This window comes from Pongo pygmaeus, chromosome 23 (assembly GCF_028885625.2).
Source record: "Pongo pygmaeus isolate AG05252 chromosome 23, NHGRI_mPonPyg2-v2.0_pri, whole genome shotgun sequence".
In the NCBI taxonomy this organism is placed as follows: domain Eukaryota; kingdom Metazoa; phylum Chordata; class Mammalia; order Primates; family Hominidae; genus Pongo; species Pongo pygmaeus.
Window position 1 is genome coordinate 52,432,037 of NC_085931.1, and position 27,055 is coordinate 52,459,091.

Below are 27,055 nucleotides of genomic sequence, written 5' to 3' on the forward strand. Positions count from 1 at the left end.
TCCAGATCAGTGGTATAACTTCCGTCCTCTCTGCCAAGGGAGAGTCTGTGTTATCAAGAAGCCTCTAGATGTGAACCACAGCCAGGTCTCAGGGACACTTTGGTGCTATAACCTGAACCTCCCAACCTTTTCAGGGCAGGCTGCTGACCCTTGGCCTGCCCTCTGGAGGCCACGGGGCCCAGTGCCTGGAGAATCATCTTATTTCCTCTTCAGTGCGCAGGCACAGAGGAGAGCTCTGGTCTGAGACCCAGAAGATAAACTAAGATGGGACCTTTTTTTATTTCTTTTTATTTTATCGATATATATATATAAATATTTGAGGCAGAGTCTTGCCCTGTTGCCCAGACTGGAGTGCAGTGGTGCGATCTTGGCTCACTGCAACCTCTGCCTCCCAGGTTGGAACGATTCTTGTGCCTCAGCTTCCTGAGTAGCTGTAATTACAGGCACCTGCCACCACACCCGGCTGATTTTTGTAGTTTTAGTAGAGATGGGGTTTTGCCATGTTGCCCAGGCTGGTCTTGAATTCCTGAGCTCAAGCAATCTGCCTGCCTCGGCTTCCCAAAGTCCTGGGATTATGGACATAAGCCACTGCGCCTGGCCTATTTTATTTTATGATTTTATGTTATGTTATTTTATTTTTTGAGACAGAGTCTCACTCTGGTCCAGGCTGGAGTGCAGTGGTGCAGTCTTGGCTCACTCTAACCTCCGCTTCCCAGGTTCCAGCAATTCTCATACCTCAGCCTCCCGAGTAGCTGGGACTACAGGGACGCACCACCATGCCTGGCTAATTTTTTGTATTTTTGTAGAGATGGGGTTTCATCATGTTGGCCAGGCTGGTCTCAAACTCCTGACCTCAGGTGATCCACCCGCCTCAGCTTCCCAAAGTGCTGGGATTACAAGTGTGAGCCACTGTGCCCAGCTGGAACTATTTTTTTTTTGAGACAGGGTCTCACTCTCTTGCCCACACTGGAGTGTAGTGGCACGATCACAGCTCACTGCAACCTCAACCTCCTGGGTTTGAGTGATCCTACCACCTCAGCCTCCTGAGTACCTGGGGCCACAGGCCTGAGCCACCATGCTCACCTAGCTTTTTATTTTTTGTAGAGATGGGGCATCGCCGTATTGCCACCGATCTCGAACTCCTGGGCTCAAACTGTTCTCCCACTGAGGCCTCCCAAAGTGCTGGGATTACAGGTGCGAGCCACGGCGCCTGGCCTAAGGTGGGATCTTGAGCATGTCTTTTTTCTGGGCCTCATTTTCCTCAGTTGGTAAAATGGCAGTCAGCTCCACCCTGCTGTCCTGTGTGCCAGGTCCTGGGCTAGATGCTGCCACCAAAAGGATGAATAAGGTACCACAGAGGATGAGGAGTCGGGGCTGGCAATGCACACCAGCCCGCACTGTCACACTTCCACATTGCTCTTCATCAGGCATGAAGGAGAGCTGTCATAGAGGTTTGCTTTGATTGATTGGAACCTGAACAACTGCAGACGGGGCTGTGCCCTTGCCTGCCTGGTGGCTTCTTTGATACTGACAGTGGTGGTCCTGGGAGAGAACAAATCTGAGTCTAGCCATTGGGCAGCTGAGGCTCAGCTGGAGAAGGAACCTGCCCACAGCCATGCAGTGCATGAGTGGTGGTGTCTCGTCTTTGTACCCTCCAATGTTCTAACCACTACCCCATACTCCCTTTCTCATGCCACTTTGCTTTCTATCTACTGGTAACCCCACTTCGGTTTTAAGGGTAGGGACTTCCTTAATCTAGATCTCCAGCCTCCAGCACAGCATCATCTAATTATAGTAAAGGACCTATTGTTTGTCAAGGACGGCTGTGACAGAAGTACCCACCTTGTTGTCCAGTCTGACCTGGGTCCTTGACATACATTATTTCTGTTCTCAACAACCCCTGTAGGTTGTTACTTTCCGTCTCTGCCCCCCACCATTCTGCAGGTAACAAAATTGAAAGTCAGATTGGGGAAATACCCTAAGGCCATACATGTATCGAGTGACTGACTCCACACTCAAGCCTGGGTCTCTGTGACTCCAGGGCTTGTTCTTGTGGCTTTCTTCTGGGCTCCATGTTAGAATCACCTGGGAAGCTTTAAAAATGATGGACACCTGGGCCCCACTCCCAGCAATTCTGATTCAAGCGGTCTAGGCATTGCTATTCAAAATGTGGTCCATGGGCCAGCAGCATTGGCATCACCTAGGAGCTTGTTAGAATTGCAGCATCTTAGACCCCACTCCAGACCCACTGAGTCAGAACTGGCCATTTAACAGGATCCCCAAGGGATTTGTGTGCCTGTCAAAATGTGAGAAGCACTGGCCCGTTCCCCAGCAGGTCCCATAGTGCAGTCAGGACGAAGAACCACTGTCCCCATCAATATAGGACGTTGTATTTATTCTTGGAGCTCTCAGACTGCTGCTCAGTGGAAAAGTGATAGATTTTTCTTTACTCTGTAAAACACTTCTACCTTGCTTTCATCAGGTGTGAAGGAGAGCTGTCATAGAGATTTGTTTTGTTGTTGTTTTTGTTTGTTTTTGTTTTAGACTGAGTCTCACTCTATCACCCAGGCTGGAGTGCAGTCACGCAATCTCGGCTCACTGCAACCTCCACCTCCCAGGCTCAAGCGATTGTCCTGCCTCAGCCTCCTGAGTAGCTGGGATTACAGGTGTGCATCACCATGCCCAAGTAATTTTTGTATTTTTAGTAAAGATGGGGGTTTCACCATGTTGGCCAGGCTGGTCTCAAACTCCTGACCTCAAGTGATCCGCCTGCCTCAGCCTCCCAAAATGCTGGGATTACAGGCGTGAGCCACTGCGCCTGGCTTTTTTTTTTTTAATTAATACAAAAAAAATTTAAAAGACGGGGCTGCCCAAGCTGGTCTTGAACTCCTGGGCTCAAGTGATCCTCCTGCCTTTGGTCTCCCAAAGTGTTGGGATTACAGGCCTGAGCCACTGTGCCCAGCAAGAGGTTCGCTTTGAGATAACTTGACAACAGAATATTATTCACCGTTTAGTTTTTGCATTAAACAATTAATAACAACAACAAAATACCCTTTAAGGCACTGGGAGTTTTTTAGTTTTAATGTTATCATTAAAATTGACAACTACAACAATATTTTCCCTTGCTTACTTTTATTCCAACCTTGCTTTGCAACCAGAAAAGTCCAATAACTTTTTTCTTTTTTTTTTTTTAAAGTCCAATAACTTTTAACATTTTCCAGATTAGTACAGACAAGGGGATTGTTCTCTGTTTTCTTTTTTTTTGAAACGGAGTCTCGCTCTGTTGCCCAGGCTGGCTGGAGTACAGTGGCGCGATCTCGGCTCACTGCAACCTCTACCTCCCGGGTTCAAGTGATTCTCCTGCCTCAGCCTCCAGAGTAGCTGGGATTACAGGCGCCCGCCACCACGCCCAGCTAATTTTTGTATTTTTAGTAGAGACGGGGTTTCACCATGTTAGCCAGGATGGTCTCAATCTCCTGACTTTGTGATCCACCCGCCTCAGTCTCCCAAAGTGCTAAGGTGACAGGTGTGAGCCACCACACCTGGCCTGTTCTCTGTTTTCATTGTTGCCACAGAGCAGGTCTCAACAAGGTGGGGGGTGGTCAGTTTTGTCCCCTAGGGCCCATTTGGTGATGTCTAGAGATATTTTTGGTTGTCGTAACTTGGCTGGGGTTGGGGCTTACTGTTACCCAATGGGTAACCAGGAATACTACCAAGCATCCTACAGCGCACAGGGCAGCCCCACAACAAAAGAATCCTCCGGCCCAAATAGGTTGATAGTGCCCTGGCTGAGAAACCCTGACATGGAGAAAGAGGGCAGAGGTGAGGTTATGCTAAAAATAATTATATTCTAGCCAGGTGTGGTAGCCCACGCCTGTAATCCTGGCACTTTGGGAGGCCGAGGCAGGCGGATCATTTAAGGCCAGGAGTTTGAGACCAGCCTGGCCAACATGGTGAAACACCGTGTCTACTAAAAATACAAAAAAATGAGTCAGGCATGGTGGCGAGCGCCTATAATCCCAGCTACTCGGGAGGCTGAGGTAGGAGAACCGCTTGAACCCAAGAGGTGGATGTCTCAGTGAGCTGAGACCACGCCACGGCACTCCAGCCAGAGTGGTGTCTCTGGTGACAGAGGAAGAGACTCTGGCTCAAAAAAAAAAAAAAAAGCATTCTATTCTAAGAATTTTTTAGAAGGCCAGGGGACTTGCTGGGCGACTTCTCTTCCACCTTGTGTCTCCAACAGAAGGGGTCTAAGTCTGTTCGTGAGAACTGGATCTGTGTCATCTGGAGAGCAGAGGGACAGATGGATACGAAGACCCATTTTGTCATCCTCAGTTAATCCTCAGGGACATTCAATGATGAACCCATCCTAAAGCGTCAGCATTGTTGAGCTTTTTTATATAGCTTCAATCATTTGCTTCCAAGGTCTTGGGTTTTTAAGCCCATGTGCTATTTTTTGTCTCCCTCGGGGCCCAGAAGGAGGGGCTGTGAGTCATTGCCCATATACCAGCCTTGGCGGTGCTGCTGAAATCGGCGCAGGCTGTACCTCAGGCTAGTGCTATTTTTATTTGTAGAGATGCTCAGAGTCGCCAGTTGGTCTGCTGTTGCCAGCATATCCAGCACCTTAGGGAACTTTTTTTTTTTTTTTTTTTGAGGTAGGATCTTGCTCTGTTACCCAGGCTGGATTGCAGTGGTTCGATCATGGCTCACTGCAGCCTTGACCTTCTGGGGTCAATCCATCTTCCCACCTCAGCCTTCCCAGTATCTGGGACTATAGGCACATGCCACCATGCCTGGCTTCTTTTTATGTTTTTTGTAGAGGTGCAGTTTTGCCATGTTGCCCAGGCTAGTCTCAAACTCCTGGACTCAAGTGATCTGTCTGCCTCGGCCTCCTAAAGTGCTAGGATGACAATCTTGAGCCACCACACCCAGCCGGGAACTCTTACTTTGAAGAGGTTGGGTAAACTTGGGGGTGAGGGACTGGAACCCAGCTTGCAGAAGGAAGTTTCTCTGTCTTCTCAGAATGCATATTGATGATAACAATAATGACAACTGAGAAAGGACGAGGTGGCTCACACCTGTAATCCCAGCTCTTCGGGAAGATCACATGAGCCTAGGAGTTCAAGACCAGCCTGGTCAATATAGTGAAAACCCATTTCTACAAAAATAAAATAAATAAATAAAATTAGCCAGTGTGGCGGTACGTGCCTATAATCCCAGTTACTCAGAGGCTGAGGTGGGAGGATTGCACGAGCCTGAAAGGTTGAGGCTGCAGTGAGCTACGATTGTGCCACTACACTCCAGCCTGGCTGACAGAGCAAGACCCTGTCTCAAAATATAATAATAATAATAATAATAATAATGAAAATGGAACATTCACCATGTGCTGGCCCCATTCCAGGTTCCAGGTGTGGAGAGACCAGGTAGATTAGCGTCAGGAGCACAGCCGTAGGGCCACACTGCTGCCTCTTCATGGTCCAGCTGTGCCCCTCACTGGCTTTGTCGTCTGGAGCAAAGCTACTCTGTCCGCCTGTGCTGCAGCTTCCTCATCTGTGCTGGAGGATAAAATGAGTTTTATACATGAAAATACTTAGGATAATGCTGAGCCGAAAGTAAATGCTACAATAATGCTGGTCTCTAGTGACAGAAAGCAGTGGTGGCAAAGGGGTGGGAGGGAGTTACCAAGGGGTGGGGAAACTTGAAGGAGAGATGGTTAGTATCTTGATTGTGGTGCTGGTTTCACAGGTGTATACAGCAAACTTAGCAAATTGTATACCTTAAATATGCAGTTTATTGTATGCCAATTATACCGCTGTTTGAAGCTGTTTAAAAATGAAGCGCTATAGAAGTGGAACCTGTTATCTCATCCCAGCGCAAGCCCTGGTATTTAGAGATGGGCTGGCTGAGCTGAGGAAAGCAGTTGCTTATCTTGTTAAATAGCGGCTTCAGTAATAGGTCAGGTTTGGGCTTTTTTGGTTTTGTTTGTTTGTTTGTTTTTATTAGAGACAGCATCTCGCTCTGTTGCTCAAGCTGGAGTGCAGTGGTGTGATCACGGCTCACTGCAGCCTTGATCTCCTGGGCTTAAGTGATCCTCCCGCCTCAGCCTCCTGCGTAGTTGGGACTACAAGCACGCATCACCCTGCCTGGCTCATTCTTTTTTTTTTTTTTTTCAGAGATGGAGTCTTGCTCCGTCGCCCAGGCTGGAGTGCAGTGGCGCTGTCTCAGCTCACTGCAAGCTCCGCCTCCTGGGTTCATGCCATTCTCCTGCCTCAGCCTCCCAAGTAGCTGGGACTACAGGCACCCGCCACCACACCCGGCTAATTTTTTTGTATTTTTAGTAGAGACAGGGTTTCACCGTGTTAGCCAGGATGGTCTCGATCTCCTGACCTCATGATCCGCCCATCTCGGCCTCCCAAAGTGCTGGGATTACAGGCATGAGCCACCGCGCCTGGCCTCATTTTGTTTTTTATAGAGACAAGGTCTCACTCTGTTGCCCAGGCTGATCTTGAACTGGCCTCAAGTGATCCTCCTGCTTTGGTCTCCCAAAATGCTAGGATTACAGGCGTGAGCCACCACACCAGGCCCCCAGGTTAGTGTTAAACTCAGAGCTTCTGACTCCCAGTCTGAAACTTTTCTTGGCCTCAAACAATAGGACAGAGCCTGTCAGGTGTGGGTCGAACTCTGCTCCTCCCTAGGGAGGAAGTCTCAAGCTTGGCCTAGGCTTTGAGAATTCTGGGGGGCAGAGCGTGAGGTCCGAAAGGGGCTATTGTGGCAGGCAGGGCGGCCACAACAGCCCCTTTGCTCTGTTGTGTGGGTGCAGCCAGGAGTCAGCCGGAACGTTGAGCCTGGTAGGGAGACTGGACCCGTGCAGAGCTCAGTCTAGATGGCTGGGAGGCTTGTGGGGAGAAGACGGTTGAGTCCTGACAGGGCCGGACCCCAGGGCAGGTTTGGACTGCCATTTTGGCTCTGATGAGGAAGGGAGGGGTGGGGCCTCTGGGGAAATGGGGTCTAGGAAGAGGAGGAGCTGTGAGAGGCCAGTGGCAGTGACTGGGTCTCTGTTCCTGAAAAGTGACAGATACTCCTGTCTATGTCTGGAGCTAATGGGCAAAGCCTTAGCGTCATAGTTGGGTAGCCAGGCATCCCAGGCCTGAGGTGTGGAGGGTTGTGGATGGCGGACAGGTTGGACAGGTGAAGGGGATGCTGGTCCTGATTCCCTGTGCCTTAGTGGGGCTGAGGGCGCAGAGGGAAGTAGCAAAATCTAGCTGTGAACTTGGTCACTCTGCTGAGCCTGTTTCTTGGTTGTTGTTGTTAAATGGCAGGAATGATGAGATATGCATGTTGCGGGGACTTAGTAAGAATTACGATGCTGGGAAAGCCAGGATCCTTTGAAAAGAACCAGCGCTGCCCTCTTGTGATGTTGTGATTCACTTACTCATCAAGTAATTGTGGAGCACCTAACAAGTGCCAGGTGCTGCGGGAGGTGAGGAGGTGGCGCAGTGAGCAGGACCCAGCAGTCCCCACCCAAGTGGAACGTTGAGGTCCTGAGTTGAGGCTCCCTGTCCCTGGCCACTGTTGAGGTTGCCACATGGACTGAGAGGGAGAGGCAGGGCGGGAGGAGGCCGTGCAGCTGGCACCAGGCCACCCTTTTGCTCTTCTCCCCACAGATTGAACCGGCCGCTGACCCTCTCGGAGAAGATCGTGTATGGACACCTGGATGACCCCACCAGCCAGGAAATCGAGCGGGGCAAGTCATACCTGCGGCTGCGGCCGGACCGTGTGGCCATGCAGGATGCGACGGCCCAGATGGCCATGCTCCAGTTCATCAGCAGCGGGCTGCCCAAGGTGGCCGTGCCGTCCACCATCCACTGTGACCATCTGATTGAGGCCCAGGTTGGGGGTGAGAAAGACCTGCGCCGGGCCAAGGTAAGCGGAAGGTGCGCAAGTGCCCTTGGGGGCGGGCAAGTGGGCAAGACTGGGCGAGAGGCCTCACCCTCACACTGGAGCAAACCAGGGCATTGCCTCCAAATTCTCACAACTCTTTGGATTGGTCTGCTTTTAAAACTTGATTTTGCTTTTTTCTCTTTCTAAAAATACCACTTGCTCATTATGTTAAAAAATACAGAGGAAGCCTAAAGAAAGTAAAAATCATCCTTGACCTTATCACACTGCAGGTCTTTTTTCTGTCCCGTTGGAAGATGATGTGGATCCTGCCAGGTGCTCTGGAAGGGGCCATGCAGGCCTCCCTGTCTGCCTGAGCAGTGAGGGGCTCATCTTAGCATAGTTTGCCAGCATCCCATTTGTACCCACTCCTGCTCTCCTCTGACCCTTCAAGGACCCTGTCCGGGAGGTAGTCGTGCTAGGGTCACTATTTGTAAATTTGAGGCGGCAGTGGCATCATACTTGAGTTCTGTAACTACATGAGGGCACGATTAGGGCTCAGTGCTGATCCTGGCTCCCACTCTGGTGCTCTGTCACTGAGGAGCCTCCTTTGGGGGCCATTCTTCTGTGAGTTTTTCTTAACTACATGGGGGTGGCTGTATGCCACGCTGAAGGCTTCTCCCCCACCCTTCTATGAAATTGAGTTCCTGCTCCTTCTCCCAGGCTCGGCTTGTGGGACCTTTGTGTCAGCCTGCTCTTGGCAACAGCGGGCCTCTCTCTCCCAGCTCTGGGCCTCCCCACTCTCCGGCCCCTGCAGTGGGAGTGGGTCCCCCTCACGGGGAGGGGCGTTGGCAGGAGCTGAATGCTGGCAGGGCTGCGGCCTGTGGGCATGTGATTGAAAGTGCTCCGGCTCCCAGGGTCAGCATGGCTCAAAGCCTCCCAGCCCCATGGGAAACACTCAGGGCGGCACTCTCACTCAGGCCCTCTCTTTCACCCTGCCCCCTGGTGGTATCCTGGCTCCACAGTGGCTCTTTCCACTCAGCTGAAAGGACAGTCCTGCCCGCCGGCCGGCGGTTTCCACATTAGCAACAACACTGGTGGCGGTAATGTTACAGGAGCTCCCACAGTGCCGGGAGCTGCGCATGGCCAGGAACGTGGGTCCTCTTCAGCCCTGGGGACAGCTGACCACAGCAGGGCTACTACCTTCTGGGGCTGGCTTTCTGCTTGCTTTATGGGCTCAGAGTCAATCTTCTGGAGATGAGATTCACAGTCATAGGATTCAGAGCTCATTCCCTCATGCGTTCAACAAATTGAACATTCTTTATGTGCCAGGCACTGGGCTGGGTACTGAGGTTCAGTGTGAACAAGTCAGGCAGGGGCCCTGCCTTCAGGGGTCTGCTTGTGGGTGTGGACGCTAAACAATGGCTGAGGTAGGTAACTGCAGATCTGGGTATGTGTTAGGAAGGGAAAGTGCGGGACTTGGTCAGTATAAAAAAAGAGGTCTAATTTAGATGCTGGGGGAAAGAGAGAGCTTCTTTGAGGATGTGACAGATAACCTGAGGACTGAACATATGAGTTGCATTGACTGGAGGAAGAACATGCTAGAAAGAACAGCATTTGCAAAGACCTTGAGCCAGGAAGAAACTTGATGCTTTTGTGGAAGTGAGAGGGGACCTGTAGTGCTGGAGTTCGCTGTGTTTGGAAGAGCGGGTGGTATGAGGTGGGCAGGGCAGCCAGGAACTCGAGGGCTGTGGGAACGCTATGGTTACCATCCTCAGAGTCCTAGAGCGGTTTAAGTGGGGAAAGAATATGGTCTTTTTTTTTTTTTGAGACAGAATCTTGCTCTATCCCCCAGGCTGGAGTGCAGTGACACACAATCTCGGCTCACTGCAACCTCCGCTCACTGCAACCTCCGCCTCCTGGGTTCAAGCGATTCTCATGCCTCAGCCTCCTGAGTAGCTGGGATTACAGGCACCCACCACCATACCTGGCTAATTTTTGTATTTTTACTAGAGACAGGGTTTCACCACGTTGGCCAGGCTGGTTTCAAACTCCTGACCTCAGGTGATCCACCCACCTCGGCCTCCCAAAGTGCTGGGATTACAGGTGTGAGCCACCACGCCCGGCCTAGAATATGGTCATTTTTACGTGTAATTGTAAAGTGTCCCTCTGGCTAGGGCTCAGAGAGGCAGTGACCTGTCTAGGGTCACAGATCCAGAGACGGATCCAGGCTGAGTCCAGGCCGAGACTCTGGCACCAGTCTGGGGTCCTCCCACACCCCTTCCTCACACTTAACACAGATGTACAGTCACATGCGCCCAGACACGACCACAGGTCACGTGCGCCCAGACACGACCACAGCCTCCTGTCCTGGATACCAATTTCATAAGTGACCAATTTGTAAATGAAAAAGCTGATGTATTAATTATTAATTGGAAAGAGACTGCTCTGGAAACCCACGTTCTTTGCCATTCTCTTACCTGGGGGAACCCAGTGGGCCTTCAGAGGACACACACTGGTCTGGAGTTTCAGTGAAGCGGGGTGTGGTTTGAGTGTATCTTATCAAAGGTCTGAGGGCACTGGCTGGGGTCCCTTCTCTGAAGCATCGCTCTCCCATGCCAGAGGCTGGCAGGTCCCATTTCCTAGTTCCTCCTTTGAGACTCAGTAGAGTCCACCAGAATCCCACCCTTTTGTTACTGGGGTCAGTCTCACTCACCCCACACAGGGACCTCCCATGTCTTCCAGGTAAACCCTGGCCTCACATCTGCTGTGCGGTGGGCCCTTCCCTGTCCCTCAAGGAAGCTTCCTTCAGATTACAGGCAGGATGGCTACAGCCCATGTCATCATTTCGTTTTGCTGAAACCTCCTTTTCAGAACAGTGGGCCATTCGACAGCCTTCCATTTGGGCCCATCAAACACATTACCAAGAATTCAGCACTTCCGACAGTCAGACACCAGTCCAGGGGGCTCTCTTAGGTGTCGGCTAAGCCTGGGATCTCCAGCAAGTTATTTCAAAAAAAGCCTCGGGGCTTTTTGTTTTGTTTTGTTTTGTTTTGAGACAGGGTCTTGCCCTGTCACTCAGGCTGGAGTGTAGTGGTGCGATCTCGGCTCATTGTAGCCTTGAACTCCTGGGCTCAAGTGATCTTCCTGCCTCGGCCCCCAAGTAGCTGGGACCACAGGTGCACAGCTAATTTTTATTTATTTTATTCTTATTTTTATTTTTTGAGACAGTCTCGCTCTGTCTCGTAGGCTGGAGTGCAGTGGCATGATCTTGGCTCACTGCACCCTTTGTCTCCCAGGTTCAACCAATTCTCGTGCCTCAGCCTCCCAAGTAACTGGAATTACAGGTGTGCGCTACCACGCCTGGCTAATTTTTGTATTTTTAGTAGAGACAGGGTTTCGCCATGTTGGCCAGGCTGGTCTTGAACTCCTGACCTCAAATGATCTGCCTGCTTCAGCCTCGCAAAGTGTTGGGATTACAGGCGTGAGCCACTGCACCCAGCCACTGCACCTAGGCCAGGGCCTGCCTCTGCACTGCTGGCCTCGGCTGGGGACTTGAGTGCCACAGGCACTCTTGGCAATTATTTAGACCAGTCCCTTCTCCAGATAAGGAAACTGAGACCCAGACCAGGGCAGGGACTTGTTCCAGACCCACCACCCTGGCCAGGTGTCACAGAACTGGGGCTCCATCTCTGCTCCCCTGTCCTTCTCTCTGGCACTGCTAGTGGAGACTGGGCCATCCAAGCTCTTTGGAATTATTTTTAGAAGGTCTCTAAGAGAGGGCCTGTCTCCAGTGCCAGCATTTCAGAGTCAGAAGGAGGCTGGTGGGGTGGGGAGGGCTTGGTGAGGGTCACCTGGACACAAACCATGTTGCTAATGCCCAATTATTGATTTGTCTCAATAGGACATCAACCAGGAAGTTTATAATTTCCTGGCAACTGCAGGTGCCAAATATGGCGTGGGCTTCTGGAAGCCTGGATCTGGAATCATTCACCAGGTAAAGCTGGGCTCAGCCTGCCGTCCCAAGGGCCGAAGCCAGAGAGTATGTTCCAGGCCTATGGGGGGAGGGGGTTCGAGGCCCAGGGGGGCTGAAGGGAACTGGATGACATCTCCATCAGCTCTTATGCTCTTCTTCCTTTGTTTTGAAACTGATTTGCATTATGTCATTATACTTTCTCATTTTCTGGGTGAGAAGTTAAAATAATCCCTCCTAACCACCCAGGTAACCAGCATTTTAAGTGCGACATGTTTCTTTCCACATTGTCTTCTGGGCGTGTACTCAAGCATCTCTATTCCCGTAAACTCTCATACAGAACATGGTATTATTTTGTTTTTTTTCACAAGTGTCACCCCTTGTGGCATGCGTTGCTGACATTTGATGAGCCCATACTGTGTCTCAGGTACTAGGCTGAGCACTTGAAAGATATTCGCCATGCCCTGTGAGGTAGGTGCTTTTACTATCCACACCCTACAGAGGAGACAACTGAGGCACAGAAATGTTAACGTTCTTGCCCAGGGACACCTAGCTGGCTTGCTGTGGAGCCAGGACCTGTGGGCAGGAGGGCTGGTCTGGAGCGAGTGCCCCATGCCACCGTGCTGCTCTGCCGCCTCCCTCGCCCCCAGAGCTCTTTCTGCGTCTGCACGTGGCGCTCCTCGGGTTTCTTTTTGGCTCCTTTGTGGTGTTCTGTAGGGTGGAGGTACCATAGGTCATGTGGCCATGTCGGCCAGGGGCTCTTCTGAGGTGTCCCAAGGATGGATCTTCTTTTGGTGGACAGTTGGACAGTTTTGTCTCTGGAAGTGCAAGTGTGAACGTGTATATCCTGGGGAGGTGGGTGCTTCCTATTCTTCTAAGGGCACTGTTAGGGACCACTGACCTAGTTTGTGTCCATTTACATCCACCCTGTATGCATGGAACCTGCCTCTTCGCACCTTTGCAAGGTGGCCCTTCCCCCCACCTCCATCCCAGACCTCACTGTCCGGGCCTCCTCAGGATGTGCTGAGTCAGGCTGTAATCTGACGCCGCATGGGCTCCCAGCACCGCCCCGCTCTGAAACCAGAGCCAGCAGGGGATCACTCCTCTGCCCTGCCCAACCGTCATTCTTGCCAGGAAGGGGCTGCGTGGAATGGCCATTTGCAGTGGCCTGTGGGGACTAGAAAGCCCCTCTCTTCAGCAGGGTTAGGGAGTCAGGTGGACCCAGCCTTGGCCTGTTACGAAGGGCACTGCAATGCAGGTGTCTTCCTTTCTACCTCAGTACAAATGCCCAGGCCTTTATGGCAGCTCCTGGGCCAAAGTTTGGAGCCGTGAGTGATGGCAGCTCACATCTGCCACCGGCTAGCTGCTAAGCATACAGCCTCGTGTGTTTGTTTCTTTAAAAAGAAAATGCCCAGAGGCCACGTGAGTACTTTGCAGCTTTACTTTCTTCCCGCCTTGATGTCACGTTGTCAGCAGCCTCCGTCCACTAGGTCCAACCCAAACCTGAACCCCTTTCCCTCCGGGAAGTGCCCTGGCCCCGCTTGGCTCGCAGACCTTCCTCCACTTCACAGCTTTCTGGTTCCTCTGTGGAGCCTCCCCGGCCCTCCCCGTGCCTGGCACGGTGGCTTCCAGTGGGATCCTCTGTGGGATCTCTTCACATTATGTTCCCAGCGTCTGCCAAGTGCCTTCTGCACTGGATCACGTGCTCTGTGGGGACAGGGACTGTGGCTTATTTATTCCTCTCTAGCTCTGGGTTTGGGACCAGGTCAGTACAGAATAGGTCCTTAATGTATGTGTGTGTTGTGTGGATGGATGGCTGAATTTCCAGGTGTAGTTTTAGGCATTACTCCTTCTTCCCAGCCCTCACCCCCATCTGTCCAGCCACACCCACAGACTGGGGAGCTCACTGTCACGGCCAGCGTCATTGTGACACCTTCTGCAGTCTTCATGTCTGCCTGACCTCTCCCCCTGAATGTGGACCACAAGTGTCTACGCCGTGTAGACCACCCCAAATTCTGTGTGCCCAGCCTTCATGGATCCAACTTTTACAACCTTGAGGCTCTTTAGGGATGTACTAGTCTTAAATCCTTGTATATGGCAGCATTGGCCAGTTCCTCACAGCCAGGTCTTCCCTCTGCATCCCCAAGAGATGAGACCTTTGGACCTTAGAGTCTGCTGGGCAGATGCTTGTCCTGAGGCAGAGGCCCGGGGGTTTCTGTAAGATTTCTGGGAGCACTGGTGGGTCCTGAGAGTCCACAGAGCCTGTCACACCTCTCGTCTCATGTGTTCTTCCCCACATCCCCGGGTGGGGCACTAACTCCATCTGACTGATGAGCGGCAGAACCTCAGGTGAAGGCTCTTGCTGCAAAACAATAAATAAAAATGTTGCTTCCCCCAGGCACTATTCTGTGCCTCATGGACAGGATCTCATCCAGTCATCAGTGAACCAGTGATGTGAGCACGATTGTTAGCTATTTCTCGATAGGGAAACTGAGCTCGGAGAGAAGTGACTTGTCCGCGGTCCCACAACAACTAGCAGATGGTGGAGCCAGACCTCAGACCCGCACACAGGACGCCTGGCTCAGAGCTTGCCAGGCAGTGTCGTGCAGCTTCAGGGGGCCAGCGCCTCACAGGTGCCTGGTGCCTGGGCCGCACTTGGGTGTTGAGCGTATACCTCTGCTGCCTTTCTTACCAAATGTTTTGGGGGAAGTGCTCCCCCCGGCTGGGAGGAGCGCCTCAGCGAAGGGAGTACCGTGAAATGGGATGGGTGATGAGGCAGGGTGGCATCGCGCCTTGAGCAAGTCACATGGGTTCTCAGAGCCACCTCCAGATGCTGAAGTGGATGAGGCATCACCTATTCTTTGCAGCTGAGGAAAAGTTCATAGCTTTGTTCACCCACTGGGGCCCCAGGACTTCTTCCTCAGAGGCCTTCTGGGGCTGGAGCCCGCTCCTGGAAGAATCGCCAACTCCGATGAGAAGCCAGGTGGGGACGCTCCACGCCTAGGATGAGGCCGGCCCAGGCCCATCACAGGACAGTTTCTCTGGTTCTTGTCACATCCTGGGGTCATGGTGGTGTGGGTGTTTGGTTACTGTGCTACAAATGAGGAAACTGAGGCATGGGGCAGCATTCAAAGGCCCAAGACATATAGCAGGAACTATCAGAGCTATTCAAGGGCCCAGGCCACCTGTCTCCCAAGGCTCTGGCTCTTCTTGGCCACCCTGGAGACGGCCTGGATTAAACGGGGCTGCTCCCACCAGTTCCATCCTGGGAGAGTGGCTGGACGTGATTGGGAGGCCCAGGGTCAGTGGGGCCATTTTGTGGTATTCTCGGTTGGGGGCTTCTAAATATAACATCTTGGATTATTTTTCAGATTATTCTAGAAAACTATGCGTACCCTGGTGTTCTTCTGATTGGCACTGACTCCCACACCCCCAATGGTGGCGGCCTTGGGGGCATCTGCATTGGAGTTGGGGGTGCTGATGCTGTGGATGTCATGGCTGGGATCCCCTGGGAGCTGAAGTGCCCCAAGGTGAGGGTGAGGAGGAACTTATTCTGGGCTGGCTGTGGGGTGGTGGTTGTTGGGGATGAACGGAAGACGGTGGGACCCAGGAGGGAAGAGTGAACAAGTTAGACTCGAATCTTCTGGGAGGGAGGCAGAGATCAATAAGCAGCAATGGGAATGGCAGCAGGGCCATCCTGACTTCGTGGCTGGCACAGGCACACAGGGCCTTTGACAGCCTCCTCGCCCCCTGCTGTCCAGGTGATTGGTGTGAAGCTGACGGGCTCTCTTTCCGGTTGGTCCTCACCCAAAGATGTGATCCTGAAGGTGGCAGGCATCCTCACGGTGAAAGGTGGCACAGGTGCAATCATGGAATACCACGGGCCTGGTGTAGACTCCATCTCCTGCACTGGTGAGGAAGGCGGCCAGGCAACGTGGCCCCTACCCTGTGCTGGGCCTGATGGGTCTCCAGTTGGGAGTAGAAGGGGTGAATGGCCTTCACTTGAGAATCTGTCTGTTCCGTTTGAGGACTTGAGATAGACAGAGGTAGAAGGAAAATTGGAGACACCATTAGAGATTGTCTAGTCCACACCCTCATTAAACAGATGAAGAGATTGAGATACCCATCAAGGCTGCCAGTGACTTCCTGTGGCCACACACAGGCGCCAAGTCAGCTTCTGCTGCTGGGCCCAGGCCATAGCACTAGGCCACCTTGGGTGATCTAGACGAATCCAGAGAGGACAGAGACAGTGGTGGGAATGGGCAGAGCCAGGGCTTCATTCATGAAGCAGCCTCAGGCCCACATCCTCTGTTGGCTGAAGTTCGAGCCTCACTCACTTCCCTTGGATTAGAGATCGGTGCCTGTCCACCTCCAAGACCAGGTAGGAGCCAGCTGCTCCCTGCCTGTCACTCCTGGTGACTTGGCCTCGATGCCTGGCCCTCAGAAAGCCAGGGATACTTGGAACAGTCCAGACTTCCCAGGTGCCTGCCTGGGCTCCCCGGCAGCCCTGCAGAACTCTGGTTCCCCTGCAGTGATGGGGGTTCACTCCTGCCACGGGACTGCTCAGTCAGGACGTTGGTAACAGGCCCATACCTCCGTCCTAATGGCTTCTGAGGCAGGTGGCCTGGTAGCAGCTGCAGTACCTGTGAGCCCCACCAGTTCTGTGATGCTTTGTGGTCCAGACAGTGTGTACCATTTCCGGTTTTTTTGTTTTTGTTTTTGCTTTTTGAGATGGAGTCTAACTCTGTCGCCCAGGCTGGAATGCAGTGGTGCAATATCGGCTCACTACAACCTCCGCCTCCTGGGTTCGAGCAATTCTTCGGTCTCAGCCTCCTGAGTAGCTGGGATTACAGGTGTGTACCATGATGCCTGGCTAATTTTTTTGTATTTTTTTTCAGTAGAGACGGGGTTTCACCATGTTGGCTAGGCTGGTCTCAAACTCCTGACCTCAGGTGATCCACCCACCTCGGCCTCCATCACTGGAAAACTTGAGACATAGAAAAATGTCTCCACCATGGTATGGCTGAAGGAGGGCGGGCCACCAGGCAGACAGACCAAGATCCAAATGCCAGCATCTACCTTTATGTGCTTTATGGCATGACCTTGAATCTCTCTGAGCCAGTTCCTCCCCTGCCAAAAAGAATAGCAACTGGGCAGTGACCGGTCAGGTCAGCCTACAGTACGTGGTGCCTGTTCAGTCTCTTGAGTGACAGTCAGACCCCAAGCTCGCAGCTCAGTGTGTCGGGGCTGAATCTTCACCTGAGTCCTCTTCATTCTACCCAGCAGCCACCGTGAGCTGGGGCCCTGAGCTCTGATCCCCATGGCCTCCCCTCACTGGCCCAGGTTTTTACCCAGGGCCTCAAGGGATGAGTCGGCCCACTGTCACCACATCTCTCTGAGTGGGGGGAGACGTAATGCAGCTCCCTGGTGTGAAGATGCAGGTGGCCGTGTAGCACGTGCGTGGGACCCTGGCCCGGCCACCAGCCAATGCCCGGGGCTCTGTTGCTCCACAGGCATGGCGACAATCTGCAACATGGGTGCAGAAATTGGGGCCACCACTTCCGTGTTCCCTTACAACCACAGGATGAAGAAGTACCTGAGCAAGACCGGCCGGGCAGGTGAGCTGGCAGGGGCAGGCCCGTGTGGGTGGAACAGTCACATTCCCGCTCCTCGCCAAGACAGAGCTATGCCTTTCCCTGTAGGGCAGGGGTCCTTAACCCAGTGTCTCCAGACAGGCGTCCGAGGCTCTGAGAAAGCCCTGAAGAGGTGCAATATGTTTCTGAGTAGAGTGTCTGGAGCTCTCTTCAGCTTCTCAAAGGGCCTGGCGTCTGAGTTCAAGATAGCCCCACCTCAGGATGGGCATTTCATTGTCCTTGGAAGGTGGCTGAATGCCCGCCCTTCTCAGCCTGGTCCCTGCTGCCCCCTACAGGAAACTCCGGAAATGACAGGGATCGCTTCTGTTGATAATTCCTGACCTAGCAGGGGAACATTTGGAAGGAGAACCACTTTCCCAGCCTCCCCTGACAACTTCCCTGAGGCTCTAGCCTGGCTTCTTTGGAGCTCAGAGGGCATTGGCACCTGTGAAGGGTGGTGCGTTGCGGGAGTGAACGAGGAGCCAGAGACCAGGGGCCATGGGGAGAGCCATAAGCACGTGGAATCCTTGGAAGGCTCTTCCCTTTCCTTATTGAATGACTGCTTCTTCAAAACCCAGCTCTTCACTTCCAGGACACCCTCCCCGGCTCTGAACCTTAGCTGGTGCTCCTCCTCTGTGTCTCCGTGTCCCTGACAGCTCCTGCACTAGGGTGTGAGCTCTGTTAAGGGCAGGGACAGCAGCCTTGGTTTTCTTCATTGGCCTAGTCAGTGCCCAGGGTGGGCCTGGTGTTTGGCAGGTGCTCAGGTGGGTGGTGAGTGAACTCTCAAGAACAGTTTCTGTTTCACGTGCTCCATCCCTGTCCCTTGTTGATTTCAGACATTGCCAATCTAGCTGATGAATTCAAGGATCACTTGGTACCTGACCCTGGCTGCCATTATGACCAACTAATTGAAATTAACCTCAGTGAGGTGAGGAGACAATTAATTGGGTTCAAGAAGTTTCTGAGAGTAGTGGGGAGCAGGGCGGGTCCTGCCTAAATACTCATTGAGGGCCGGGCGGTGGCTCACAGCTGTAATCCCAGCACTTTAGGAGGCCAAGGCGGGTGGGTCAGTTGAGGTCAGCAGTTCAAGACCAGCCTGTCCAACATAGTGAAACCCCGTCTCTACTAAAAAAAAAAAAAAAAAATACAAAAATTAGCTGGGCATAGTGCCATGTGCCTATAATCCCAGCTACTCAGGAGGCTGAGGCAAGAGAATTGCTTGAACCCGGGATGCAGAGGTTGCAGTCAGCCGAGATTGCACCACTGCACTCCAGCGTGGGCGACAGAGTGACACTGTCTCAAAAACAAAACAAAACAAAAAAAAACCTCAGGGTGACTCATGGGCCCCTGGGTCCCCAGTGTTCCTGCAAACTGCTTCCTGAAGCAGCCTGCAGCGGGCGGGTGGGGAGGGGGGAGACACAGCCATGGGGGGAGCAGAGGTAGCTCTGGCTGCTGAACCAGAAGTGGATGTCAGTTTGCCACCAGCTCAGCTTTAGGAGAAGCCAAGGTTTCACCCTGAAGGGTTTTTGTTATCTGAGTTCAGAGGGCAAATCCCAGCAGGGTTAGGTACCCTGAGACCCACAGATCAGAGCAGGTGTTTGCAGAGCCAGAGGAAGGGCAGGCTGGAGGATCCCGTCTGCAGGAGTTCACACCTCGGCTCTGCCACTTAGGTTGTGTGGCCTTGGTCACCCACTTAGCTTCTGTAGGCCCCTTGCTCCATCACATGTGGAACCTACAGCAGTCATGAGGATTGAATGAATTCATGTAACTAACACTGATAGACGTTTACTGCATGCTGGGCACGTAGCTGAGTGCCTCCATTTACTGATGATTATGACATGTAAAGCATCTGGCCTTAAGTCCGTTTTTGTCATAAGATTCCAAAAGCGGCCAGGCGTGGTGGCTCACGCCTGTAATCCCAGCACTTTGGGAGGCCGAGGCGGGCGGATCACGAGGTCAGGAGATTGAGACCATCCTGGCTAATGTGATGAAACCCTGTCTCTACTAAAAAAATACAAAAAAATTAGCCAGACGTGGTGGCGGGCGCCTGTAGTCCCAGCTACTTGGGAGGCTGAGGCAGAAGAATGGTGTGAACCCGGGAAGCGGGGGCTGCAGCGAGCCAAGATCGCGCCACTGCACTCCAGCCTGGGCAACAGAGCGAGACTCCGTCTCAAAAAAAAAAAAAAGGAAGATTCCAAAAGCAACATCGAATGGGAGATAATGAACTTAGGAAGCTAACAGCCTTGATCCGTTCCATGCCTCTGCTGTCTCCTAGTTGTGTGACTTCGAGCACAACATGTCACTTCTGAGCTTCAGTTCCTTCATCTGCAGAGCAGAGCTGAGCCCAGCCTTGCAGGGCTGGAGGGAGCCCGGGAGCGGGTGTGTGCAGAGCCGACTGCTCAGTTCTTCCCTGTGATGAGGTTTCAGTCAAGAGAAAGTCGTTGGCCTCTCTGTGGGGACGTGGTGAGGCAGTGAAAGAGGCTGTCCCTGCTTCAAGGTTTCTTCCCTCCTTTCTTTCTTCTCCTTGCATGTTTGTTTCTTCAGCTGAAGCCACACATCAATGGGCCCTTCACCCCTGACCTGGCTCACCCTGTGGCAGAAGTGGGCAAGGTGGCAGAGAAGGAAGGATGGCCTCTGGACATCCGAGTGGGTGAGCACCTCCCACCCCATCTGTTTAGCAGGTCTCAGGGCCAGTGGCTCTGCCCAGGGCTGTAGACAATCACCTATGCCTACTGTGTGGCACTTTCTAAGGTGGGCAGTTTCTGGAATGGGTTTATTATTGAAAAATTACTTTTTCGGCCAGAAGTGGTGGCTCATGCTTGAAATTCCAGCATTTCGGGAGGCCAAGGCAGGTGGATTACTTGAGCCTAGGGGTTCAAGACCAGCCTGGGCAACATAGAAAAACCCCCTCTCTTAAAAGAAAATGCAAAAATTGGCCGGGGGCAGTGGCTCACGCCTGTAATCCCACCACGTTGGGAGGCTGAGACGGGTGGATCATGAGGTCAGGAGATCGAGACCATCCTGGCTAACACGGTGAAACCCCGTCTCTACTAAAAATACAAAACATTAGCCGGGGGTGGTGCCATGCACCTGTAGTCTCAGCTACTTGGGAGGCTGAGGCAGGAGAATCGCTTGAACCCGGGAGGCGGAGGTTGCAATGAACCGAGATTGTGCCACTGCACTCCAGCCTGGGTGACAGAGCGAGGCTCCATCTCAGAAAAAAAAAAAAAATTGGCCAGGTGTGGAGGCGCATGCCTATAGTCCTAACTACTTAGGAGGCTAAGGTGGGAGGATCACTTGAGTCCTGGAGGTCAAGGCTACAGTGAGCCGAGATGGTACCACTGCATTCCAGCCTGGGCAACAGAGGCAGACTCAAAACTGCAGACTCAGGCAACAGGGCCTGTCTCCCCCCAACAAAAAAAAAAAGAGAGAGAAAAGAAAAATTACTTTTTCTTGGCAGAAAAGAAAAATATGTTTATTGTAGAGAATATTCACAATCAAGAAGAATTTTTAAAACTCCTAATCTCAACCCCCAGCCAGGAGCAAGCTCTTAGGAGCTCTTGGAGAGGTGTGCTGTGTTTCTGTGTATTGTGTGCATAGATTTTCGTGTTTTACATTTTATATCACCCTTGCTGCTTTATGTGACTTTTCATGCTTTACACATGCAGACACCCTGGCATGCCAGTCACTGGCATCTGCTGCTGCTGGGTACAGTGTGGCTGTGAAGAGCATGGAGCCTGGAGCCAGATGGCCTGGGCTTGAATCCTGGCTCTGCCACCTAATAGCTGAGTGACCCTGAGCAAACTACTTCACCGTCTATGTGTGGGTTCCCCATCTGTAAAACAGGAGTCATGATTGTACTGACACCTTTGAAGGTGGTGTTGGGCCTATTGCTGCTATCACCAATGAGAAAAATAAATATAAAATAAAGTTGTCTGGAGAAGTGACAAATTAATACGTGAAAAGAGGTTTCTATACTGTCTGGCCGAAAATAAGGGCAATATAATGTGTTTGCCCTTATTCACTGAAATAATTTTAAGAAAAAAAATCTTTGGTGGTTTAATAATTAGAAAGTAAATTACTAAATTAATAAAAGAAACTATCTTGGCTGGTTGCATTGGCTCTCGCCTGTAATCCCAACACTTTTTTTTTTTTTTGAGACAGAGTCTTGCTCTGTCACCCAGGCTGGAGTGCAGTGGCTCAATCTTGGCTCACTGCAGCCTCCGCCTCCCAGGTTCAAGCAATTCTCCTGCCTCAGCCTCCCTAGTAGCTGGGACTACAGGCGCCCGCCACCATGCCTGGCTAATTTTTGTATTTTTAGTAGAGACGGGGTTTCACCGTGTTAGCCAGGCTAGTCTGGAACTCCTGACCTCAAGTGATCTGCCTGCCTCGGCCTCTCAAAGTTGTGGGATTACAGGTGTGAGCCACCGCGCCTGGCCAATCCCAACACTTTAAGAGGCTGAGGCAGGAGGATCATTTGATCCCAGGAGTTCAAGACCAGCCTGGGCAACATGGTGAGACTTTGTCTCTACAAAAACAATGTATTGAATTAGCCAGGTGTGGTGGTACTCACCTGTGGGTCCCAGCTACTCAGGAGGTTGAGGTAGGAGGAGTTGCTTGAGCCCCAGGAGTCAGAGACTGCAGTGAGGAAGCCATGACTGTGCCCTTGTGCTCCAGCCTGGGCGACAGAGCAAGACCCCATCTCAACAACAACCAAAAGAGACTGTCTGTACAGACAATGCGATGCTATTCAGGTTTTACAGACTTTTTAAAAAGAACTCTTATTGCCCTAATTATAAAACAATCTTTAAAACCCAGAAAATACTAGAAAGTATAAAAGAAGAAAATTAGCATCTCCTGTCAGCCCCAGCCCATCAAGGATGGCTGTTCATATGTTCGTATGAGCCCTCTGACGTGCCTACACATGTACATGATATTGCTATAAAGGGGGTCATAGTACTGATGTGTTCAGCGTCATGGCCAATGGCTACAGCATCTTTCTTCAAATGACGCCAAGTCATGAGTAGCCTGTCCTTAATTGTTGGATATTTCGGTTGCTTGCAACTGGTCTATGTTAAAAAAGTCCCTGGCCCAGCCCAGATGGTGAACTCTTTTGGCCAAGTCTGGATAATTTGAGGGCAGGTGGAGACCTCTGCTCACTGTCTCCTCCTGACCCTTAACCCCACCACCCACAATGCACCAGGTCTAATTGGTAGCTGCACCAATTCAAGCTATGAAGATATGGGGCGCTCAGCAGCTGTGGCCAAGCAGGCACTGGCCCATGGCCTCAAGTGCAAGTCCCAGTTCACCATCACTCCAGGTTCCGAGCAGATCCGCGCCACCATTGAGCGGGACGGCTATGTGAGTGCCCATATCCCCCTGCCCATCTCCCCCACCCCATGCTGAGTAATGCCTCCAGGCGGCACAAGCCCACAGGCCTGTTGGGCCAGGGCTGGGGCAGGTCCCAGTGGCTGCCCTGGGGTTCCAGTACAGCACTTCGTCCTGCAGCCACCACATCACCCCTTCCCATTAGACTCTCACCTGCCCTTGACATTCTGTCTTCCTCTCTCCCTGGCAGGCACAGATCTTGAGGGATCTGGGCGGCATCGTCCTGGCCAATGCTTGTGGCCCCTGCATTGGCCAGTGGGACAGGTAAGAGGCACATCTTTTGACAGGACAGCCCCTTGTGCACAGGGTACGGAGCCCCAGAAGTTGGAGGAGGAATTATTGGGGTGGAGAGAAGAGACTTCAGCCAAGGTCTGTAGCTCCAGGGACTCTTGCCCATTAGAAGCCTCTGGCAGACATGCCTGGGAAGTGGGGCTGGGTGAGGAAGGGCCCTGCAGAGGCACTGGGGGGCCACCTGGCTGAAGCTTGGGCTGGCAGGAGGAAGCCAGCACGGCCTCACCCTAATGGACACAGCAGGAGCCGTTTGGGAGGAGGCAGTGGCCCCAGGTCAGGAAACTCAGGCCTTGACCAAGGCCTTGCCTCTGGCTTACATGTGGTTGCAGGCTGGGCCCAGTGATCCTGAGGTTCCCTTCTGCTCTGCGCGTAGCCCAAGGAGGAGGCAACCCTGGCAGGGCCTCTTCATCTTCCCTCGGTAGGAGCTAGGCTGGGCTGCGCCACAGGAACCCAGCTTATCTGTCCTCGGGACAGGCCAGGTGACAAGGCCAGATACCCCTAACCCTGTTCCCTCTGACCTGGCAGGAAGGACATCAAGAAGGGGGAGAAGAACACAATCGTCACCTCCTACAACAGGAACTTCACGGGCCGCAATGACGCGAACCCCGAGACCCATGCCTTTGTCACGTCCCCAGAGGTGAGACCACCCAGCTGCGCACGAGCCTGAGACAGCCTCTGGGGGCCCCTGGCGGGTCAGAGGAGGAAGCAGGAGGAGATGGGGGCTGGGGCCAGGTTTGGCATCGCAGGGCAGGGGTCATCCAAGTGGTAGCCAGGAGCCACAGGCCTTCCCAGCCCCAGGCGCACGCTTGGTGCTTCCTGCCTGGGGCTCCCTGGCTCCTGGGATTATGAGATATTTATACAGTGGTTTGTGCTTATGAGCATGGAATGTGGACTCTCACTGCCTAGGACACATCCCAGCCCTGCCTCTAACTCGCTGTATGAGTGTGGCCAAGTCACTTACCTTCTCTGTGTCCCCGTAATCCTCGGGATTACCTGGGAAAGTGTGTGGGACACATGCAGTTTCCGACCCCAGGTAGGAGTTCCACAAAAGCGAGGCCTTTGCCATTGTTCCCGTGGCCAGAGTGAGCCTTGCCCTTGGTGGTATTCAGCCCTGGCCGTGACTGGCATATGGCCAGGCTCTCTTGACTTGGTTGTTTATCTGCGTGTTCTACAAATACTTCTTTTTCTTGCTAAATGGGTGAAGGAATGGCCCTTTCCATGTTTTTAGTGTCCTGCGCACTGAGCAGCTTTGCATCATAGCAGCATTTCTGTGCCAGGGCCCCCACTCCCTCCAGGATAGCTGTGAGGAGAGAGGACAGCACTGCCAGCCCGGCCCTGCAGGGATCGGGGAGGCCACACTGCCCTTGGCTTCCTGAGTCCTCTGCAGGCGCAAGGCCCCATGGTCCCAAAGATTGTCCTGCAGCTCTGGCCCCTGAGGAACACAGGGGTCTGGGGAGAACATGGAAATTTCCTTGGTTCCTTTCTCAGTTTTGGTCTAGGCTTCTGGTAGGTGCAGGAGACAGGAGTGGCGATTGGTGCTGACCAACAAACTGGCCACCTCCATTTCAGATTGTCACAGCCCTGGCCATTGCGGGAACCCTCAAGTTCAACCCAGAGACCGACTACCTGACGGGCACGGATGGCAAGAAGTTCAAGCTGGAGGCTCCGGATGCAGATGAGCTTCCCGAAGCGGTGAGCGCCCACGCCCCCTGCGGGGGTTCTACTGGTTGCTGTGCGGCCACGGCACTTCCTTCTCAACCTCACAGCACCTCCTGTGCAGGCAGGGAGGGCGCTGCTAGTGAGAAGGAAGCAGCTCTGTTCCCTGGGAGAGGAGGTGGGGCCCGGGGAAACTTGCCTTCTGAGAGTCTGTCCTTGTGGGAACTGAGGACTCAGCACCCCACGCATCCCCATTCCCTGCTGCAGGAGTTTGACCCAGGGCAGGACACCTACCAGCACCCACCCAACGACAGCAGCGGGCAGCACGTGGACGTGAGCCCCACCAGCCAGCGCCTGCAGCTCCTGGAGCCTTTTGACAAGTGGGATGGCAAGGACTTGGAGGACCTGCAGATCCTCATCAAGGTCAGCAGCATGGGGACGGCAGGACAGCCCCACCCTGCCAGGGCCCCCCGTCCCCTGAGCATCGGGAAGGGCCATGAACCTGGAGGAAGTGAGCCAACAGTCAAGACACAGGTGGGAGATGGAAGGGAGGTTTGGCTGCAGAGCAGAGAGGGTATCGCAGTCCAGCGTTCCCCTTCTCTGTGGCCCTGAACTGGGCAGAGCTAGATCTGGCCAGCCTCCGTCTGGGGCCCTCTGCCGTCCAGCAGCAGCTGATCAAAGCCACCTCCAGTGGGTGTGGGCAGGTGAGTACAGCTCAGGCTGGGCTGGGACGGTGTGTGTGATTGCACAGCAGGCTCCACACCTGGCACGTCCACTCAGGCTCTGGAAGCCACGGACGACTCCTGCCCCCACAGTTGGGCACCCGTGGATATGGGATGGCCTGTGTTTGGCACTGACCAAAAACAAGCCTTTTTGGTGTGGCCAGAGGCCTCCAGTCTGTGTCAGATATTAATTTATGCTGCTTATTAAGGGGTCTCCAGGCACCCCTGTGACAGAAGAGACTAATCAGTCATCAGCCAGGACCCAGGCATGTCCTGGGCTCCTGTGTCCGGCATGAGGTCTGTGGCTGATCTTGCGGCCGAGGCCTGAAGGGTCATTGACCTGTCCCCACTTTGGGCGGCCTCTGCCCCATAAGGGAGACTGAGCAGCCAGAGGCCTTTGAGGGGATGAGTGATGGCCTGGCCTGAGCCCGAGCCCATGTGGCCTTAGGGTGGACACACCAGGACCACAGAACACGTGTCTAAAGCCTTGCCTGCCTCTCACCCCTCTGTCACTCCTGGGCCCCAGGGCCTGCTGCCTGCCTCCGGAGGGCTTGTCATCCACCCCTCCAGGGCCATGCCCTGACCTCTGTCCTCTCTACTTACCACCCAAGGTCAAAGGGAAGTGTACCACTGACCACATCTCGGCTGCTGGCCCCTGGCTTAAGTTCCGTGGGCACTTGGATAACATCTCCAACAACCTGCTCATTGGTGCCATCAACATTGAAAACGGCAAGGCCAACTCGGTGCGCAATGCCGTCACTCAGGAGTTTGGCCCCGTCCCTGACACTGCCCGCTACTACAAGGTGGGTCAGAGTTGATGGGGGCAATGCCAGTGGTCACTCCTGAAGGGGCCCGGAAGGCAGGTGCAGGGAGGACATTACGGGAGTGGAAACTGGGAAGGAGGCCGACCAAGCCCAAAGGGGACTGCTGTAGAAGGGAGGAGAGGCCTGCAGCCCCTCCCCGTGGCTGAGAGGACATGAGGCTCAGGTCCGGTGGTACAGCCGGGTCCCTGCACCAGGAGTTAGTGAGAGCAGCGCTCAGCAGATATCTGGCCCTAGACCAAGACAAGGAAGGGGGCCGACTGGGGAAGTCAGAGGCCAACAGGCTGAGAGAGGGGGCTACACGGGGCCTCGCAGTGAGCGGGCAGAGAGGGTCTGAGGCCAGTGTCAGGGTCTGAGGTGACTGGACTTTTTCTGCTTTGAGAAACGAACAGAACCAGGGCTGAACCCAAGTCCTGGCCCAGCCGGATGAGGGGACTCTGACACCCCCTGATGGCTGGGTGGGGCAGAGGGTGCTCCCAGGAAGGGGGCGCCTTGAGCTTCACAGATGCATCTTGTGTGGGGCCCAGAGGCCGTTCCTGTCTCACCCAGCCTCCCTCCACACACACCTGCCTCCCTGCCAAGCACCAATGGGTGGGTTCTGTCTTCTTTGCCACTGCAGACAACCACGCACCTCTGTCCTCTCGGGGCCTCGTTTGGGTCTCATTCACGCAGGCTTCACTTGCCCTTAGGCAG

At 53.3% G+C, this 27,055-nt stretch overlaps 1 protein-coding gene across 2 annotated transcripts in view; it reads left to right on the forward strand.

The window, feature by feature from the left end:
• The window catches only part of ACO2 (aconitase 2), a 61,119-nt gene that overhangs the window by 32,258 nt on the left and 1,806 nt on the right, over positions 1-27,055 (forward strand). The window contains exons 3-15 of one of the 2 annotated variants that reach the window (XM_063662959.1): positions 7,665-7,923; positions 11,783-11,875; positions 15,223-15,387; positions 15,613-15,763; positions 17,365-17,469; positions 18,321-18,412; positions 20,029-20,134; positions 22,688-22,845; positions 23,063-23,136; positions 23,689-23,800; positions 24,733-24,855; positions 25,087-25,242; positions 26,153-26,344. In XM_063662959.1, coding sequence (XP_063519029.1) covers positions 7,665-7,923; positions 11,783-11,875; positions 15,223-15,387; positions 15,613-15,763; positions 17,365-17,469; positions 18,321-18,412; positions 20,029-20,134; positions 22,688-22,845; positions 23,063-23,136; positions 23,689-23,800; positions 24,733-24,855; positions 25,087-25,242; positions 26,153-26,344 — 1,786 coding nt within the window. The remainder of the gene's footprint in view (positions 1-7,664; positions 7,924-11,782; positions 11,876-15,222; positions 15,388-15,612; positions 15,764-17,364; positions 17,470-18,320; positions 18,413-20,028; positions 20,135-22,687; positions 22,846-23,062; positions 23,137-23,688; positions 23,801-24,732; positions 24,856-25,086; positions 25,243-26,152; positions 26,345-27,055) is intronic. The other variant, XM_054469927.2, reaches the window with a different exon arrangement.